Source organism: Chenopodium quinoa, unplaced genomic scaffold (genome assembly GCF_001683475.1).
Source record: "Chenopodium quinoa cultivar QQ74 unplaced genomic scaffold, ASM168347v1, whole genome shotgun sequence".
Classification (NCBI taxonomy): Eukaryota; Viridiplantae; Streptophyta; class Magnoliopsida; order Caryophyllales; family Amaranthaceae; genus Chenopodium; species Chenopodium quinoa.
In genome coordinates, this window is record NW_018742630.1 from 3432075 (window position 1) to 3450900 (window position 18826).

The 18826-nt window shown below is 32.1% G+C and overlaps 1 protein-coding gene across 2 annotated transcripts; it reads left to right on the forward strand.

Annotated features, from left to right (window-relative positions):
• The first annotated feature begins 10955 nt into the window (after positions 1 to 10955).
• LOC110721908 (probable LRR receptor-like serine/threonine-protein kinase At4g30520) lies at positions 10956 to 15861 on the forward strand. Of its 2 annotated transcripts, none has more exons than XM_021901142.1 (11): positions 10956 to 11232; positions 11326 to 11458; positions 11582 to 11653; positions 11810 to 11953; positions 12047 to 12118; positions 12303 to 12362; positions 12497 to 12600; positions 12722 to 12856; positions 12959 to 13303; positions 13670 to 14049; positions 15045 to 15434. In XM_021901142.1, exons 1-11 carry the CDS (start codon positions 11148 to 11150, stop codon positions 15432 to 15434), a joined length of 1920 nt encoding a protein of 639 aa, XP_021756834.1. In that variant the 5' UTR covers positions 10956 to 11147. The 2 variants fall into 2 exon arrangements, with proteins under 2 accessions (XP_021756834.1, XP_021756833.1); XM_021901141.1 differs by having other exon boundaries at positions 10964 to 11232; positions 12956 to 13303; positions 15045 to 15861.
• Positions 15862 to 18826: the final 2965 nt, after the last annotated feature.

Sequence of the window (18826 nt, forward strand, 5' to 3'; positions counted from 1 at the left end):
TCAAATCATCCTATTCCTATAAAATCTGTTCATTTGGTGCGCATTATATGTATTCCTAACTTTAGGCATATATTATGGACCAAAATAAGATAATCGCTTTCTCTTACTTTGTTCGATCTTGTGGTAGATTTATTATGTCCCTCTTTAAATTTTTGGCATATTTTTGTTGAATATGAATGGAGTACCTGAAAGGCTGCAAACAAACTATACACTGGCACAATGCTAATAATTACAGTAATTAATTATATAAGGTACTGTAGCATACATATTACACAAATTACTGTATAAAATAAAGTAATTTGTCACGTAATATATGATCAGTCAAATCTCACTTTGCTTTAATGCATGCTTAGTGGAAGGCATTAATCCATTTTTAATAATTTTCAGGTGAATTGAAAGGAATCACAAACCAAGAGCCTTATGAGTTGTGACAAATTACATGGAAGCTTCCAAATGAAATAATCAAATACAAGTAAATGTTTTTGTAATACAGTGTTAGGATTATTTTTCAATAAACAACAACAAGAAACGTACAAGTTAGCTTGTTTTCGAAGTTTAATTGTATGGCATCTAACTAGCTAAAAATTAAAAAATGTGTGAATTACTATCATTCATAATTGGTAATAGTAAGGTGGAAAATTATAACCATAACATAAGTTCAAAATTATGCGATTCAACATGATCGATAATTTGATATTATAAATCATTCTTAATTTATTAAAGGTACTAATCATTTCAAAATTACCTACTCTATATGTCTAATCTTATCAATTAGTGCTACTAAAAATTTAGCAAGGACATCTAGCTAACAGAAACTTGTATAATAATAATTATATCAGTTATATCTAATTATTGATTTTCACTATCTAATTTTTCTTAATAATCACGTAAAATCACCAAATATAACCTTCTTTCAAGAACGGAGGGAGTTTACCATAAACCTAATTCAATGATCATTTAAAGAGGATTAGGATAAATAAAAAGTCAACAAATAGTAGCTTATGTTAGGAATTTACGGTTAATAATGCGTATTAAATAAAAAGTCAACTTATATTATAGTAGTTTCTTTAATAAATCAACGTATCTAGAATTTGTTCTATTCTTGGGGTCAACCTAACCATCAATGTAAGAAATTAAGCATGCATATACATCGTGCACTATATTATTAAAAATTTTGGATACTCAATTTAGTGCATGCATAGTGCAGAATAAGTTTGATTCTTTTTTAAATATTTATATGAGTGACAAACTTTACGATTATTCTAGTCAATTACTAAAGAATTTAGGATATTAGGCCATCAATCGATTTAGACTTTCATCCTAGCTAGTTCCTAGTGTTTCTAAAGTTTAGACATTGTCCTTTATTTTATTTGTGATGTGTTGACTGTACAAACAAATGATTAAGAGTTGAGAATTTAAAGGTATTCCATAAAATTGCAATTTGTTTTGTATCTATTGCACTATTTAATTAAATAATGGGTGGAAAAGATAATGCTATGGTGGTTTTTCGTTCCTCAATAGTTGTGATTTGTGAATGTATGACACTTGAATAGCTAATTTATGTGGTATGCAGTATGCTCCAATCTAGGGTTGAGATTCGAGTTCAAGTCTAAAATTGTCTAAATAAAGCTCTAAGGGAATGGAGGGGGATTTAAAAGTTGATTGAAGAATTCATATGATGAGTTTTTTTTGTTATACAACTTAAACTTAGGTGTTGTTTGGTCGCCTTTAGTTTACATGGGCATTCAAAATTCCCATAAATTTCCTTTTAGGTATGTTGTTTGGTTGACATTAAAAAGCAAAAATGGAGAAAGTCACAATTCATGGGAATTTTCACTTCCCACAAAACATGGGAAGTTACTTACCCACCCCTCCCTTAGTCATTCACAATTCTTAGGATTTACAAATTTCTACATAACAACCAAACATATTTATGCAATTCCTAGGAATTTTAATGAAGGAAATAATTTTCCATAAATTAGAATTTTCCATGGGAATTTACTTCCTACATCAACCAAACAAGGCCTTAAAAGGCGAGTCGAGTTTATGTCCACATGGGTACTATATAAAAAAAAAAAAAAAAAAAAAAAAAAAAAAAAAAAAGACTTTTAGTTTTATACCTTTATGGTATAATTTTGTACTTAACAATATCCTAGATAAATAAGACCTAATTGTACGTGTTGCAAAATGAATTATGTAGTATATTTGTTCTGGTATCTTTTTTTTTTTTTTTTTTTTTTTTTTTTTGAGAATTTGTTCTGGTATCCAAAGCAAAACAAGCTGCAAATAATTCATAAACTATCTAGCCATTAATATTATGACAAAGATATATATTAGTGCTTAATATAAAATTCACAATATTTAATTTTTAATCTCCACACTTACCACTTTTCTTATAAGGAGTACTAATCGAATTTTTATGGATGGGAGTGATTTGTGAATGTGATAATTTTTATGGATGGGAGTGCTTTCGGCTAAGAAAGAAAAAGGGAAGGCAGGATAAAATGAGCTTTAAACTTTAATTTAGCACTACAATATACAAAGTATGAAAGTATTCATTCATAATCGTATTGGGGTTGTGGCCTTTAACTTTTGGGGTTCTTTTGTAATTTGGGTTCCCTTCTTTTTTTCCATCTTTGAGTGTAAACTTTATAACTTTACAGAAGTTAAATAAGGGCACCAAGTGTGGAGGTGGTAAGAGTAGAATATAATCACGCTTTCCAAGGTCGCCCTTACCGTATTTTGCACGGTCGGATTTTGGACTTAACGCCCCTTTAATTTGTGCCAACTCCTAGGAACTACGAAGTATATTAAGATTATAAGATATGCTTCATGCTTGTCCTCACTTGAAAGGAAATCTAACAAATCTTGAACTTTTGAGTATTGTTAGGAAACCAAGTTATGGTTTTTAGTTAGTTTTGTTTGGCTAGTTTGAATGGCTAATTGTTCTATAAATACGACTAATACGAGTATGTTTGTATTGATAAGCAAGTTTAAATCAGCATATTTGTATTGACAGGTTTAAATTAGTTTAGCTCGAAATACTTAAGTAGGATTTTGCGCTACTTTTATTGTGAATGAATTTGTTTTGGAACTTCACTTGATACCCTTTTATGTAGAAACTTGTCGGGAGCTTATTAAAAGAGAATATATGCATGCAATTGTGTAGATAAGATAAAATGGGACAAAGTTTGAATTACGTAAGTGTATAATTGCCTATTCTTTTGAATTCTTACGATTTAAATTTAATTCAATCCAGATTTATTCAATCTTAAAAGAATAATGACTAATATAAAGGATGGATGAAAGTTGATGTAATTGAACGAACTCATTGTTTTTACTTTGATATGTGTATGAATGTGGCAAAATCGTTAAAGAAAAAATTAAAGTTTCGTATGGGACATGGATTATTGGAAATCTTTACAATAGACCATAGGTTTAAGCATGTACGTTAGTTGAGACCTTGCACTCGACAAAAGTCATGTGTATCATTGCATCAAAAGTATTGGAAGAAAAGTTGTTATAACTTGTTTTTTTAAAGGTTTATGTTGAAAACTTAGTAGTGTTTAGTTCATTTTAGTTAAAGTTCTAAAATTTGACATGTTTTATTGCTTATGAGCTTTTGTTTTAGCATATAATATAAGAAAATACTATAAGAAATTTCCAAAAAAATGGTAATGCGTTAAAAAAAATATATATATAAAAAAAAAAAAAAAAAAATTGTCCTCAATCCATCAAAATGTATCCCGGTCAAAATTTGGACATATGAACATCTATACTCAATTACTCATGGTTCTTAAAAGTAAAAATTATTCAAAATTAGCCAAAAAAAAAGGTAATTTCTCTTACCCCAAACATTTAGAAAGCATTGCGCGATAGTTTAAGAAATTATGTGTACTGTGCTTTGGAATCTTGAATAATGATTAATGAATAAAATCGGAGTTCATTACAATTGTAAATGTTTTTTTTTTGTTTTAATAATAATAATAATAATAGCAAAAATAAAAAAATAAAAAAAAAAAAAATAATAAAAAAAAAAAAAATAAAAAAAAAAATAATAATAATAATAATAATAATAATGTACAAGTACTACATAAATTTTTAAAATTATTTTTCTTAACCAAATGTCACACATGATTGTTAGTACAAAAATTAGTACTAGACTACTAGTCCATGTAAAAAATGTGAATGAACATTCTCAAATTAAATCTCACATGGTCTAGGCTTTAGAGTAGGTGGGAATAACGCTTAGAAGTAATCTGCCAATCAATTTCAAAAACTTTAAATGTTGGTACAATTATTTGTCATTTTGTGTGGTATTAGAGCTTTGTTCTCTTTACCTCTATCTTATTATGCATTGATTAATAATTAATTAATATTGTAATCCATATTATTTAAAACTTATTTTACCTATTAAAATTTATTTTTAGTTTTTCATTGTTATATTTGTTCTTGAATTATAAAATTTTACTAATTAAAACTATTTTATTGAACATTTATAGCTACAAGAATGAAGAGAACAAAACTCAATTTGATGAACCTACCTAACTCAATTGATAAATTTGTTGGTACTAAGTTTAAGGTTGATCTGCGTGAAATCGACATTAAATGACTTTAAAACTTGGCCAACAACCGTACCCAAAATAAGTAGATTTAAACAAGTAAAGAGCTTGATCACCTTATATATTGAAAAAATGATATACTTCATACAATATCCGATACTAACTCCTAGAGGTTATGGGCCAATCACATTGAGTTTAATTTGAACATACGTAGTTACCCGTATATATTTATTTCAAGTCTATTTGAGTGATGAGTAATTTGATTTAGTATTATGACTTATTAAAAATCTGGTGTTGATGAAAAGACTAAATAAGTGATACATAATTAGTTTTAGTAACATTTGACATAATTAGTTGCATTAGCATTTTACATGAGTTGAGCAGAGTTTCATTCTTTTTAGGGTGTGTTCAATTCACCTGATTTTTACTTATCTCAACTTATCTTATCTGAATTTATCTGAACTTATTAGACCTTATTATTAAAACTTATTTTAGTTGTAATTTGTACTTGGAAAACCCTTACAAGAACTTATTTTTCCTGAACTGAACTTATCTGAACTTATTATACCTGAAATTTGTGAAAATAAGGTGAACAGAACAGATTAATGTTATTTAATATAGACTATCTAGTTCAAAATTCACAATAATTTTGAAATATGAATTGATTTTATGAAATCTATGTAATAACGTAAGAGTAATCAAACATAGGTAAGGCCCTATTCTTTTGAGCTGATGTGGTTTGCCCTGCTCTGCTCTGTTAAGCCTTACTTTACTCTACTTAGTATTAATAATTAATAAATAATAACTAATAATTAATAATATTAATAAGTAATAAATAATAAATAATAAATAATAAATAATGATTAATAACATTAATAAATAATAAATTTTAATTAACAATTAGTAATTAGTAATTACTTCCTATATTCCTTTTTATTGGTTAATTTTGACTTTACACATTTGTCAATGCATTTGCTTGACCCATATCTTTCAATGTATAATTATAAATTTATAATGATTAAATATTAATAAAGTACTCGTTAGAAGAATTAAACAAGATCATACGTGACTATATTATGTCTTTTATATTAGGTATAAATTAGAAAATTCACTCATTTGATGAATAAGGAACATAGGGAACATAGGGAGTAGTAATTAGTAATTAATAATTACTAAAAATCAATATGTAACTAATAATAAGGAACATAGGGAGTAGTAATTAGTAATTAATAATTACTAAAAATCAATATGTAACTAATAATAAGGAACATAGGGAGTAGTAATTAATAATTAATAATTAATAATTAAAAGGTATTAAAAAGCAAAAATAAAATATTATAATTATAGTGCTAAAAAAACGATAATTATTTTAGGCATTATAAAAATATAAAAATACGACAAATTTTATTGAGCTGTTAAACATAACGTTAAAAATACGTTAAACAATTATAGCACTAATAATTTAATAATAATAATAATAATAATAATAATATCAATAATAATATCAATAACATTGACATTAACAATAACAATAATAATAATAATAATAATAATAACACAAAATCCTCTCGTTTAGGGGCGATTAGGGTAGGCTGCTTCCACATTATTTTTCCGGCAGCATTTCACGGCGAATTACCGGTGGTTATAGGTCAGACGGAGGGATAGTGGCAGCGTCTCGATATTCTGGCGACCTTCAGTCGATGTTCCGGCGGAATTTTGGGGGGTTTTCACGTTTATTTGGTGCAGTTCGGGGTGCTTTTCAGGCAGATTTCCATGTCCATTTTCTGGCTGCGTTTCAGGCATTTTTAATCAGGTTTTCAGCCGGTGCTCAGGCATTTTTAATCAAGTTTTCAGGCGTCCCTTTTAAGATTAGGGGTTTTCCGCGTGGTACTCATGCGGTAGAGACAACTTGCATGCTCAACACCTTATGGATTGCTTGAGTGGTGCTGCAGTTGCTATTTCAGATGAGTTGGTGGACTCTATTATGCAAGTGGTTAATCTTTTTCTTGCTCGGAAATGTCCTACTGAGTTGGGAGAATATATTGCTAGTGCTCCTCTCACGCCACTTGTTAAGCCTGGTGGTGGTATTCGGCTTATTGTTGTGGGTACCGTTTGGAGGCGCCTGGTTTCAAAGGTTGGCGCTACTTTAATTGATCCACATTTGGGAAGCTATTTAGGAGGTCTTCAGTTTAGTGTTGGGGTGCGGCAAGTGGTGAGGCTATTCTTCATGCTATTAATCGTTTGGTTGGGCTCGTGGTGGTGATGTTGGCCTTTCTATGTTGCTGGTGGATTTTCATAATGCCTTCAATTTGGTTTACCGTTCGGCTATGTTGTGTGAAGTTCGTCTCCGTTGTCTAGCTCTCTCGTGTTGGGTTGAATTTTGTTACTCTTCTCTTGCCAGGTTGTTTTATGGGGAGCATACCTTATGGTCATGTCAAGGAGTGCAGTAGGGTGATCCTCTTGGCCCTTTGCTTTTTGCTTTGGTTCTTCATCCGTTGGTGTGCCGAATCAGGGATTCTTTTGACTTATGTTTGCAGGCTTGGTATTTAGATGACATCACTATTATTGGTGACACCTTAGTAGTAGGTAAGGTTATGGAGTTGATTTTGGCAGAGGGACCTCGTCTCGGCCTCCATGTCAACGTTGAGAAAACGGAAGTTTTCTGGAGGGCCCTCATAGTCGTCTCGTAGGTGTCTTTCATCCAGATATTGCTTATCCTGTGCATGGTGTTAAGTTGCTTGGTGGTCCTGTCAATGCGGATTCCTCTTTTTGTGGTGAGCTTGTTTCGCAGAGAGTGTCAAAGACCATTGTGCTAATGGATGTTGTTCCTAAGCTTGATGATCCCCAATGTGAGTTGTTACTTCTTTGTGCGTGTACTAGGGTTTCCAACCCTTTACTTTGCTATGCGCACTTGTCCTCCTCGTCTTTTTGAAGCGGCCTAGACTTCTTTTGATGTGGCTCTTTGGGATTCTTTGGAGCACATTGTAATTGCTTCGGGGCCTAGTTTTGATGATTGGCAATGGCGACTTGCCACCTTACCTTTTGCTTATGGTGGACTGGGTGTCTATTCAGGGGGAGATGTTCGGCACTATGCTTTCCTTGCGTCGCGTTTGCAGTCTTCTGGTCTTCAGGCTACGCTTCTTTGCAATTCTGGTATTGTTGGTCCAGGACCGGCCTTCGATGGTGCTCTTAGTCTTTCTAATAGGACTATGGAGACTGACCTTATGAGTAACCCTAGTGAGATCGTTGTCCTCAAACTCATGAAGAAATTGGCAGATATATATTTCACGAAAGTCGTTGCATCTGCAGAATCCACTTTCTCCTTATCTCCGCGTCAGGTTGCCTTATGGAAGTCCTAGTAGGGGGATCACACTTCGGCCTTGTTGAGAGCGGTCTCGATATTAGGTTTGGGTCAGACTATGAATGGTAAGACTTACCGTTGTGTTCTTTGCTACTGGTTGGGTGTTCCTTTGTTCTCCGTTTTGACGCCGTGTTCTGCTTGCTCAAGGGTTTTTGATGGGGATATTTATGGGGATCATGCAGTGTCTTGTGCTGGGATGGTGAGTATTAAACATCGGCACAACGTTGTTCATGACACCCTTATTGATATTTATTTTCGGTCTGGGATTTTTGCAAGAAAGGAGGTTAACGTTGGGTTGACTGGAGGGAACGGCGAGGCTCTTCGACCAACAGATGTGTTGCTTTATTCCTGGGATAGAGGCCTTGATGTATGTGTTGACTTGACGGAGTCTTCTCCTTTGACTCAATCTGGGTTGTCTGACTTCGTTCCTGGTTGTGTTGTATCGGCTGCGGCTCAGCGGAAGCGGGACAATTATGGGGCGCGTTGCAGAGCTATTGGCTATGGTTTTCTTCCTTTCTCTTTTTCTTCATTGGGGGAATTAGAGAAGGATGTTGTTGCGTTGCTGAAGCGGGTTCAGGCGTTCGCTAGGACTCAGGATATTGGTGCTCGTGCAACTGCTCACATCTTCAACAGGATTGGGTTCGCTATAACTAGAGGGGTGGGGGTCCAGATTGTATCTCGGCTCCCCACTAATTTCTTGTAAATCGATTGACTTTGTAGGTTTTTGTTATTTTTCTAATAATAATAATAAATAAAAAATAGAGAAAGTCATACAACTTACAAAAAATTAGTGGGAAGCCGAGATACAATATGGGCCCCACTCCTCTAGTTATAGCAAATCCTATCCTAGTGAAAATATGAGCAGCAGCAAGAGCCCCAATGTCCTGAGTCGCCGAGAACTTCTGAATCCGCTTCAACAACGCAATAGCCTCTTTCTCTAATTCCCCAAGTGAAGAAAAAGAGAAGGGAAGGAAACCATATCCAATTGCCCAACAACTAGATTCATACTTGACATGCTTTCGATGAGCTGTATCAGCCACAACCCGTCCAGGAACAAAGTTAGATATCCCTGACTGTATCAAAGGAGAAAATCCTGTCAAATCAACACAGACATCGCGATCACGATTTCAGGAATAAAGTAATACATTTGCAGGTCTAATAATTATAATAATAACTAGTGCTTTCCTGACACATGCTCTGCTCTGCTGACACCTGCCCTACTATGCTGAAATCTACTCTGCTCTGCTAAGAAGCTCAAAAAACAAGACCTAAGTCAATTGACCGGCGTAGTTGTATATGACACATAACACATGAGAACATGAGGGCACTGTACGTCTACACTTGTTCTTTATGGGTTTATTTGTAATGCCATTTTTTATATCTTTGATTGAATATTTAAGTTAATTTACCATTTTATTGAAAATTTCATAAAATCTCCCTTTTAATTATATGTTATAAAATTTTCCGTACTATATTTTGCTATTTTTGTATCTCAATTTATTTTTTTGACAACTCATTTGTTTATTTAACTAATATATAACGTACTTTGCACCTATTTTGTATCCATATCTATATGACTGCATCTATATTCGATTTTGTACGTGTGTCATCGTGCAACCTAGACCCCTCAAAGGGCTCCAACGTTAACGTTACGCACATAAAATTTCTCAAAGACCATAATTCCTAATGGGAAATGACAAAGAAAGCAAAGAAGATGAGAAAGCCCAAATCAAATCAAATGAGTAGAAATGAGAATTGGGTGGGAAAATTATACACTGAAGCAGAGACTACTGACTGACAAGAGCAAAACAGAACAAAAGAGGCCTCGACTAATTGTAGCCCTTCTGAAATCAGCCCATGCCCTTCTCTGATCTTCCTGTTATGTCTACTACAAGCAATTTCCCACCTCACTCACACAGTCACGCTTGCTCGTATTTTTCTGTTGGTGTTAGGTGAATTTTTCAGCTCACACTTTTTGCACTACCAAAAATCATTACAAAAAAGGAAAAAAATAAAAAAAAGCGTTATTTGTAAGTAATGTATTTTATTGTTTAGTTGCTAATCGTCATAAAATAATACCGGGTGTAGCTAATTGGATTGTTAATGTTGGGCACTGTATATGGATTACTAAACAAACTGATGTCATCTAACTAAGACCCTGTTTAGTTCACCTTATTTTTTCTTATCTGAACTTATCTGATCTGGTTTAATCTGATCTGATCTTATTTTCTGATGTGACCAAACTTTGACCTTAAGTGTACGATAATCTGTAAGGAAAAATATAATAAGTGGGATCTTGTTAGATTCGTAATAATGTGTATATTATTAATATGTAATTTTCATAATTTTCTTCATTACAAAGTTAAAGATATTTAGCGATAAAAAAATGCACATAAAACGATGATCTGATCTGAACCTTTTTTTTTTATCTGATCTGATCTGAACTTATTTTTTCTGAAATACGTAAAAATAAGTTGAACTAAACAAGGCCTAAATCATATGCCTCAAACTCGAACAATACTAAAATTAGGTTATCTATTTCAGAGCCCCAATTGGTCTGAAAATAAATATGAGTACTTTGTATAGTTGGAATTGATCTTTGTTAGGAGCACTTAGTAAGTACTGCGTGATTGACAATAGACCCAAAAGAGACCAAATTCATACTCGATCTGAATTAGAATACATCTTAGCCGAACATAGCATAACTTAATTCCAATGGACCAGACTTGATCATGAACTAATTAACCTGTTTGCGACCTCTATGTTACAATAGTAATACTGTGTTATCGACCATTTAATTACTTAGTGGTGCGTAATTAGGTAAATCAACTTATATTGCATCCTAATATTTTTTTTTATTTTATTTATTATTTTTTTTTTATCTCAATTAATTTTTTTTTTAACGACAACAATATCTCTTATTTTCTTTTTATTGTGGGATACCACTAAAAAAAGAAGGTAGACTGAAAAAAGAGAAAAACGACCCACGAAAAAGAGAAACACTCCCCCACAAACCAAGAAAGAGAAAGCAAAATAAAGAGAGATTGTAATTAAAAAAAAAAAACAGAGTATTTCTTTATTTAGTTTTTTATAATTTATTTAAATTATTTTCTGTTAGCCTTTTCTTTTTGCTTTGATTTAACTTTCTCTCACGCTATGTAAGAAATGCAACAACATAATCATTTTCATTTCCTGCTACTAAGAACTTCAAGCTTTACACAATAATGGCTTTCTTCTTCTCCTTCTTCTTCCTTTTTTTGTCTTCTTTCTTAAAATTTTCTCTCTCTTATGAGCCTCGTAATCTCGAAGGTAAATCTTTTTTCACAATCTTTAATTCTGGGGTTTTCTGGGTTTTTGCTTAATTTCTAAACCCATTTTTTTTTCTGGATTTTTTTTTGACAGTGGAAGCATTAATTGGTATCAAAAATCAATTGAATGACCCTCATGGAGTTTTGAATAATTGGGATGAATTTTCTGCTGATCCTTGTAGTTGGGCTATGATCACTTGTTCTTCTGATAATTCTGTCATTGGCCTGTAATATAATTTCTTCAACCTCATTTTTTAATTCTTAATTTTTAGCCTATTTTATGCTCAAAATGTCACTAACACAATAAATTCCTCTGTTTTTTTTTTTTTTTTTTGGTATGTATAAAACAGGGGAGCTCCAAGCCAATCTCTCTCAGGAACATTATCTGGGGCAATTGGAAACCTCACTAACCTCAGACAAGTGTAAGTAATCATTAATACAAACTCGGGCCTCGCTCGAGCCTACGTGCACGGTATTTAAAATTACGTTAAAACTCAAATTTCATTTTTTTTTTTTTTTACAATTAATGGTGGGTATATTTTATAATTCTGAAATTGATAATAATTTGGGTTCTGTAGATTACTTCAAAACAATAATATTTCCGGCAAAATTCCACCGGAAATTGGCTCATTATCCAAACTCCAAACCTTGGATCTTTCTAACAATGGATTCTCTGGACATGTCCCTAGCACTTTGGGTCAATCCAAAAGCCTCCAATATTTGTAAGTTTTCATTTGGATTGAAGAAATAAAAAATTGTGTAAATTTGCTTTGTTCTTTAGCTAGTGTTTGTTTCTAATGTTGTCTGTAATTCAGGAGGCTAAACAATAATACGTTGAGTGGTGCCTTTCCGGCATTTCTTGCCAATTTGTCTCAGCTTACTTTCTTGTGAGTAATTTACATTTCTTATTGTATTTTGAATAATATTTGTATATTATATAGTTTTTATATCTTCTTGTTTGTTTTCATTTTGTCCTATTTAAGGTTGAACCTTCATTTTCATAGATTAATGGATTTAGCAAATGGCTGATATTTTTGTATTATTTATGATTGTTGGTTTGAATTTGTGTAGGGATTTGTCCTTCAACAATCTAAGTGGACCTGTACCAAAATTTCCTACTAGAACATTCAAGTATGTATATTATGATTGTTTCTATATGATCTTTTCTTTGTTACTTACTTTTTTTTTTTAATCATGTTTAATTTGTTTGTTTGTTTATGATTGTTAATGACTGTACTTATCCTTTGATTATTGATGATTGATAGTATTGTGGGAAATCCTTTGATTTGTGGAAGTAAAGCTACTACTGATGGTTGTTCGACTTTGGTTGTCCCGGTTCCTCTATCATTATCCGTTGGTTCGTCTCCTGGTAATGTCCATAGCATGATTGAGTTTCTTTTCTTTTTTTTTTTTGACACCGAGTTTCTTTTCAAAGTTGTGATGTTTCGGTAAATTGGGTTCTTATTTTATGCATCTAAATAAAATTGTAGGAAAGAGAAAGTCTAAGAGAGTGGCAATAGCACTTGGAGTGACATTTAGCATTGTCTTGTTCTTCATCTTATTGGTTGGGGTCATCTATTGGAGAAGGCAAAAGAGACGCCGTCGATTTATGATGAAGATCAATGGTAAAGATCGAATTTGCATGAATCAATTTTTTTTTTTTTCATATTAAACCACTAGTATGTTTTGTTTGCATTCTTAGAAGGGTGTTTTAATTTTTGTAGCAGATACACAAGAAATTGGTTCAATAAGATTGGGTAATTTAAGGACTTTCTCCTTCAAAGAACTTCACAATGCAACAGACAGTTTTAGTTCAAAGAATATTCTTGGTAGTGGAGGGTTTGGAAATGTTTACAAGGGCAAATTGCCCGATGGCTCTATGGTGGCGGTTAAGCGCTTAAAGGATATCAGTGGAACATCTGGAGAATCACAGTTTCAGACTGAATTGGAGCTGATCAGCCTTGCTGTTCACCGAAATTTGCTTCGTCTGATCGGCTTTTGTGCTACTTCTCACGAGCGCCTTCTAGTGTATCCTTACATGTCCAACGGAAGTGTGGCTTCAAGGCTAAAAGGTTGTTAACTCACTGAAATGTCTTGCATGTTTCTTTTAAGTATCTATCTTTGTGCAGGATTTTACAAGTTTCACATCCTATAGACTGTTGAGCTAGAAGTACAAAATACTTGCATTTTCTTGAGTTGTTTTGCATTTTAATACAGTAGTTTTGGACTATACTATGTTTTTCACTTTTCAAGGTAATCTATATATTCCATTCAGATCAACAGCATGATTATATTGTAACCCTAAGAAAGTATTGAAATCATTGATAAAAGTATAATCATCCTTAAAATAGTGATTATACAATATACCTATGTGGGTCCTTTTTCTGCTCGTCAAACGATATGTTGATTGAAGGTATTTCTTTCGTTTTTTTTTGTAGGAAAACCACCATTAGACTGGAACACGAGGAAAAGAATAGCCATAGGAGCAGCTAGAGGGCTTCTCTATTTGCATGAGCAGTGTGACCCCAAGATCATCCACCGAGATGTTAAGGCTGCAAATGTCTTATTGGATGATTGCTATGAGGCTATTGTCGGCGATTTTGGCCTTGCAAAGCTTCTTGATCATGGTGATTCTCATGTTACTACCGCTGTTCGTGGAACTGTTGGGCACATAGCTCCCGAGTATCTCTCCACTGGCCAGTCATCTGAAAAGACTGATGTTTTTGGGTTTGGCATACTTTTGCTAGAGCTAATTACTGGAATGAGAGCACTCGAATTTGGCAAGACTGTTAATCAGAAAGGTGCAATGCTCGATTGGGTAAGTTCTCTTTGGTCATCTATGCTTTAATTTCCTGCATAATTTTACACTTGCATGCTTTCCCCTTATTTGAAATTATTAGAACTCGACTTAAAACTTTTGTGAACATTATTTTCAGCTGTCAAATAAATTGTGTAGCCCATATATATGACCGTGTATATATCCCATAACTTTATTTTGAGGTAAAAAGAGCATAGCCGTAGTTACCAGTCTAATAACATTGTATATAGGTCATATGTAGATTTTGTTGTGTACATTTCATGTAGAAGTGTGTTTAATTAATTATCATAGTAACTTTTTAGTGGGAGATCAACTTGATTGATAATTATACAGTCACTTTGATCGTGTATTAGTAGTAAAACCATATGATTACACCACTATAATTATTTGACCACTTTAGTAATCAACCATCATGTTGATTGCGAAATCTTTCCAATATTGGAGAGTGTTATAATATGCTTAAACAAAAGCAAATGCCTAAGCCGTTGAGGGCGATGGGTCCCTTCTTAATCCACAAATCTTTTATAGGATAAACATAATGTGGATCCCCCTTGTTCTTACTTTAAACATAAATCTATTCATTCAAGAAGCACAATAGGGTATTATCAAATGATTGTGTTTCTTAAGATTAGAAATTATTTATACTAAGCATCAGCAATTATTAATTGTAGAAGATTATATGGTATCTTCCTTGCACGAAGTGCTGGATTTTCTTTGCTGTAAAGTTGCTCGAAACACGTGTATCACATCTTTTGTTATAGTAAAAAATACTTTATACTTCCTCCATCCCGCTTGAAATTAAAGTTAACGTATGCAATCTTGTCCGTTTATCATACTACTATTACCCGTAATAAGTTTTTTCTCTACTTTTTCTCAATAATTAGACCCCAGGCCCACAATGTGTTTTTGTTCTCTTTAATCTCTATTCCTTTTACTTCACTTTCTTTTCCAATTGTTGCTAAACCACTTTATACATGCCATGTTTATGCCTTTAGGTCAAGAAAATTCTGCAGGAGAAAAAAGTGGAGATGCTAGTTGATAGGGAACTAGGGACCAACTATGATAGGATAGAAGTAGGAGAGATTCTTCAAGTTGCCTTGCTTTGCACCCAATACTTGCCGGCCCACCGGCCCAAAATGTCCGAGGTGGTACGTATGCTCGAGGGAGATGGACTCGCAGAGAAATGGGCCGCTGCCCACGGTCAAGACAATCTCAACATGGGCTTCTCCCACCCAAACAACAAAAGCTTGTCACGTGCCGGGAGCATGCCAACCGATCCTCATCACCCTCCACCTACAACCATGTTTGGAGCTAGTTTTGATGATGATGATGATGATGAGCATTCATTGGATTCTTTTGCCATGGAACTCTCTGGCCCAAGATAGCTTAAACTAATAAATAAAATATAAAATGAAACAAAATCACAGCTGCAAAGAAAGAATATGTAATTTTTGTCCCTGCATTATTAATTAATTTGGAATATGAGCTGTAAAAAGTTTACTCATATAGAGTTTAGGCATGTTTTTTTAATAATTTCTGCATTAAATTTCTTGTTTGGGGTAACTTGTGAATGTAAATATAATTTGGGAAAATATATGCATAAGAATATAAGATGCTATTTTTGTTGTAGTAAGAATGAGTAGAGAGAGAGAGTTGATGTAACATAATGGTCAAAAAGCTGTTAACAGTAGTACTGGATATTAGCCGCCTACTGGTTGTAGCTTGGTAGGTTGGTGTGATGTAATCTGGTGGCAGTTGCAAATACTGTCGTCTCAAATCTCTATTAATATATATTATCCCTATGTTTTTAAATGCTTGCTCCATTTCATATGGGCACATATATTGATGTAGATTTTTTATTAATTATATCTTTAATTATTAATAAATATAATTTCTAATAATTAAAAATTAATAATCTATTAATTGAGACGATTCAACAAGTACCTACAAGACTATATTTTTTTTATGTATAAATGACAAACATTGGTCAAGGTAGGATAAATGAATAGTGTAAAAAGTAAATATGGAGCAAGTATTTAAAAACGGAGAGAGTATCTTATTTGCCCACATATCAATTGTACTCTATCAAATATCAAGTTCTTTATTTACTCTCTCCGTTTCATAATAATCGCTACATTTTAACCGCACATATGTCAATGTACAACTTTGACCATTAAAATTTGTATTTATATATTATTAAGAAGCTTTTTTTTTTTTTTAAACAAATATTATTAAGAAGTATAATAGGTTAATATAATGAAAATATGCTTAAAGACTAATCCGAAATATTTTACATAGCAATATACCGCATGTTTTTCTATATTGGTAAAAAATAAAGTCAAAGTAAGCCTATAAATAATGCAAAAGTCAAAGTGTTACGATTATTACGAAATAGAGGTAATAATTAGGTGGAGTTTGTGCGATTGAAAATTGGTGGGATCAAATGTAGAGAATGTGATACAGAGTAATGGAATGGTGAACCGTGGTCTTTTTTGATTTTAATGATTCTAGCATTTCGACTTTCTCAATATTAACAATTTTAGCACTTCGATTTTAACAACTTTGACATATTCTGTTCTTAAGAGTCTTAACAATATATGGTGATTTTCATTGTTGTATTGCGTTAATCTTAATGTACATATTCAAAATACTACGATGAGTCGATGACTTATCATGATTTTTACTTATTGAAATGCAATGGATAAATTAATGGTTAAAGTAGTGAGTAAGCAAAATTGTTCATTCAAATTGATTTATTTATTGAGAAACAAAGGAAATGATGGTACTACTATGATATTTTTTTTTGGTGAGAGGTACTACTATAATATAGGGCAAACTTGAGGGGATATAAAAAAAGGGTAATGTAACAAACAAAGAAAACTACTCGTATTATCATTTGAGGCGCTATTTAGCATGGTCATTCACCGGTTAAAGATTGGACCCAAAGTTTGAAATTCATGACTTGAAGACCAATTGGTCTCTTGTGCAGCTATTCTAGCTGCAACACCAGCCCACATGCCCAATTTCAAACGCGTCCTATTAAAATAGGTCAAACCAAAATGAGCCCACCCAAAAAACTGAACATATCTTTAAAATGCAGCTCACCCAATTGTCATTTATATAAAACCGTTACTTCCAACAGCTATTTTTTTAAAAAAAATATATAATTTAAAAAAAAAAAAAACGTGACTCTCAAACTTAAATTTCTGAAATTTAGTACTCCTCTATTTGATTTTTTTCTCTCTTACAATCAAACACAATTCACTCTCTCCTCCAAAACAACCATGGATATTTGAGATGAGATGAAAATCCCAAAAAAGGTAATTTTATGTAAATTTCACTTAATTTTATATGAATATCACTTAATTTTGTATGAATATTGTTCGATACTCTATTGTTCGAAATTTTTATTGGAATTGTTAAAAAATTTAGTGAAATCAAACAGATACCTTATGTTCATAAAATGTTTTGAAATGTTCATAATATTATTATTTGTTGTTCATATGATAAATATTCTTAATCTTCTTCTCATTTTGTCTGTTTATGCTTGTGTTCATATTTTGAATGCTTATATTTACTTTCTGAAATGCATATGTTCATATTTTTTATGCATATGTTCACTTTCATTCTTAAATGCTTATGTTCATATTTTGAATCCTTTTGTAAACTTTCTGAAATGCATATGTTCACTTTCTGAAATTTTTATGTATATGTTTACCTTCTAGAATTCTTAATTATGTTCATACGCATTCAAAAAATAAATCAATGCATATATTCATATTTTGAATACGTATGTTCATTTTCTAAAATGCATATATTCATATTTTTAGTGCATATGTTCATATTTTTAATACTTATAATGCATATGTTTCATAATCATTTTATTTTTATTTCTTCAATTTTCTTATGTTCATAATTAAAGGCCGTAAATTCAATTCATATGAATTGCATGTTTACAAACCTAATCAAATTGATCAAAATTCATTACAAAATCACCACAAAAAAATCGAAATTCATACATAGATCAAATTGATAGAAATTAAACAGAATACAATTACAAAGGAGAGAGAAAATGAAGAACGAAAGAGGAAAAAACAAAGGAGAATAAAATTTTTGATGAAAATTATGATCGCATTTTGATGAAAATTATGATTAAAATTATTATAGGAAAAAAATTGAAGAGAAAAGTACTACAATCAATTTGTGTTCATCACCTATTACAAATTGGCAAATTACCCAACAAATATATATGCAATATCAATCACAAATTTAGAAAATATAACCAATTAAACCAAATTACAAATCAATAACATAAACCAACTTATATCAATAATCTCTTAAAGATTCCAATTAAATCCATCATGAATCAACGAAAATACAAAAAATGGAGGAGAGAGAAAATCTTTTAAAAAAAAGATAATGCCAAACACAGTTGAGAGAGAAAATTTCAACCAAAATTAAGAATTTAGTAAAGAATTTGGAAAAAGGAGAAAAATTTATGTAAAAATTAAGAAATAAGGAAAGAAATAAAATAGGAATAAGATTGAAGGAAGGAGATGAAGTAATATATACCCGTACTCCAGTAGTACATAGTATATATGTGTGTTTGGTGTATAAAAGGGGGTATTTGATGAGTGGTGCAGCCAGCTAGGGTGCATATAAGAATATGCCCTTGAAGGCCAAACCAATTATTCTATTATCAAATCTAAATTGGGCCAATTAATCTGGTCCAAAATAAGATCAATATATTTAATGTCTTTTTAAAGCCTTGTACGGT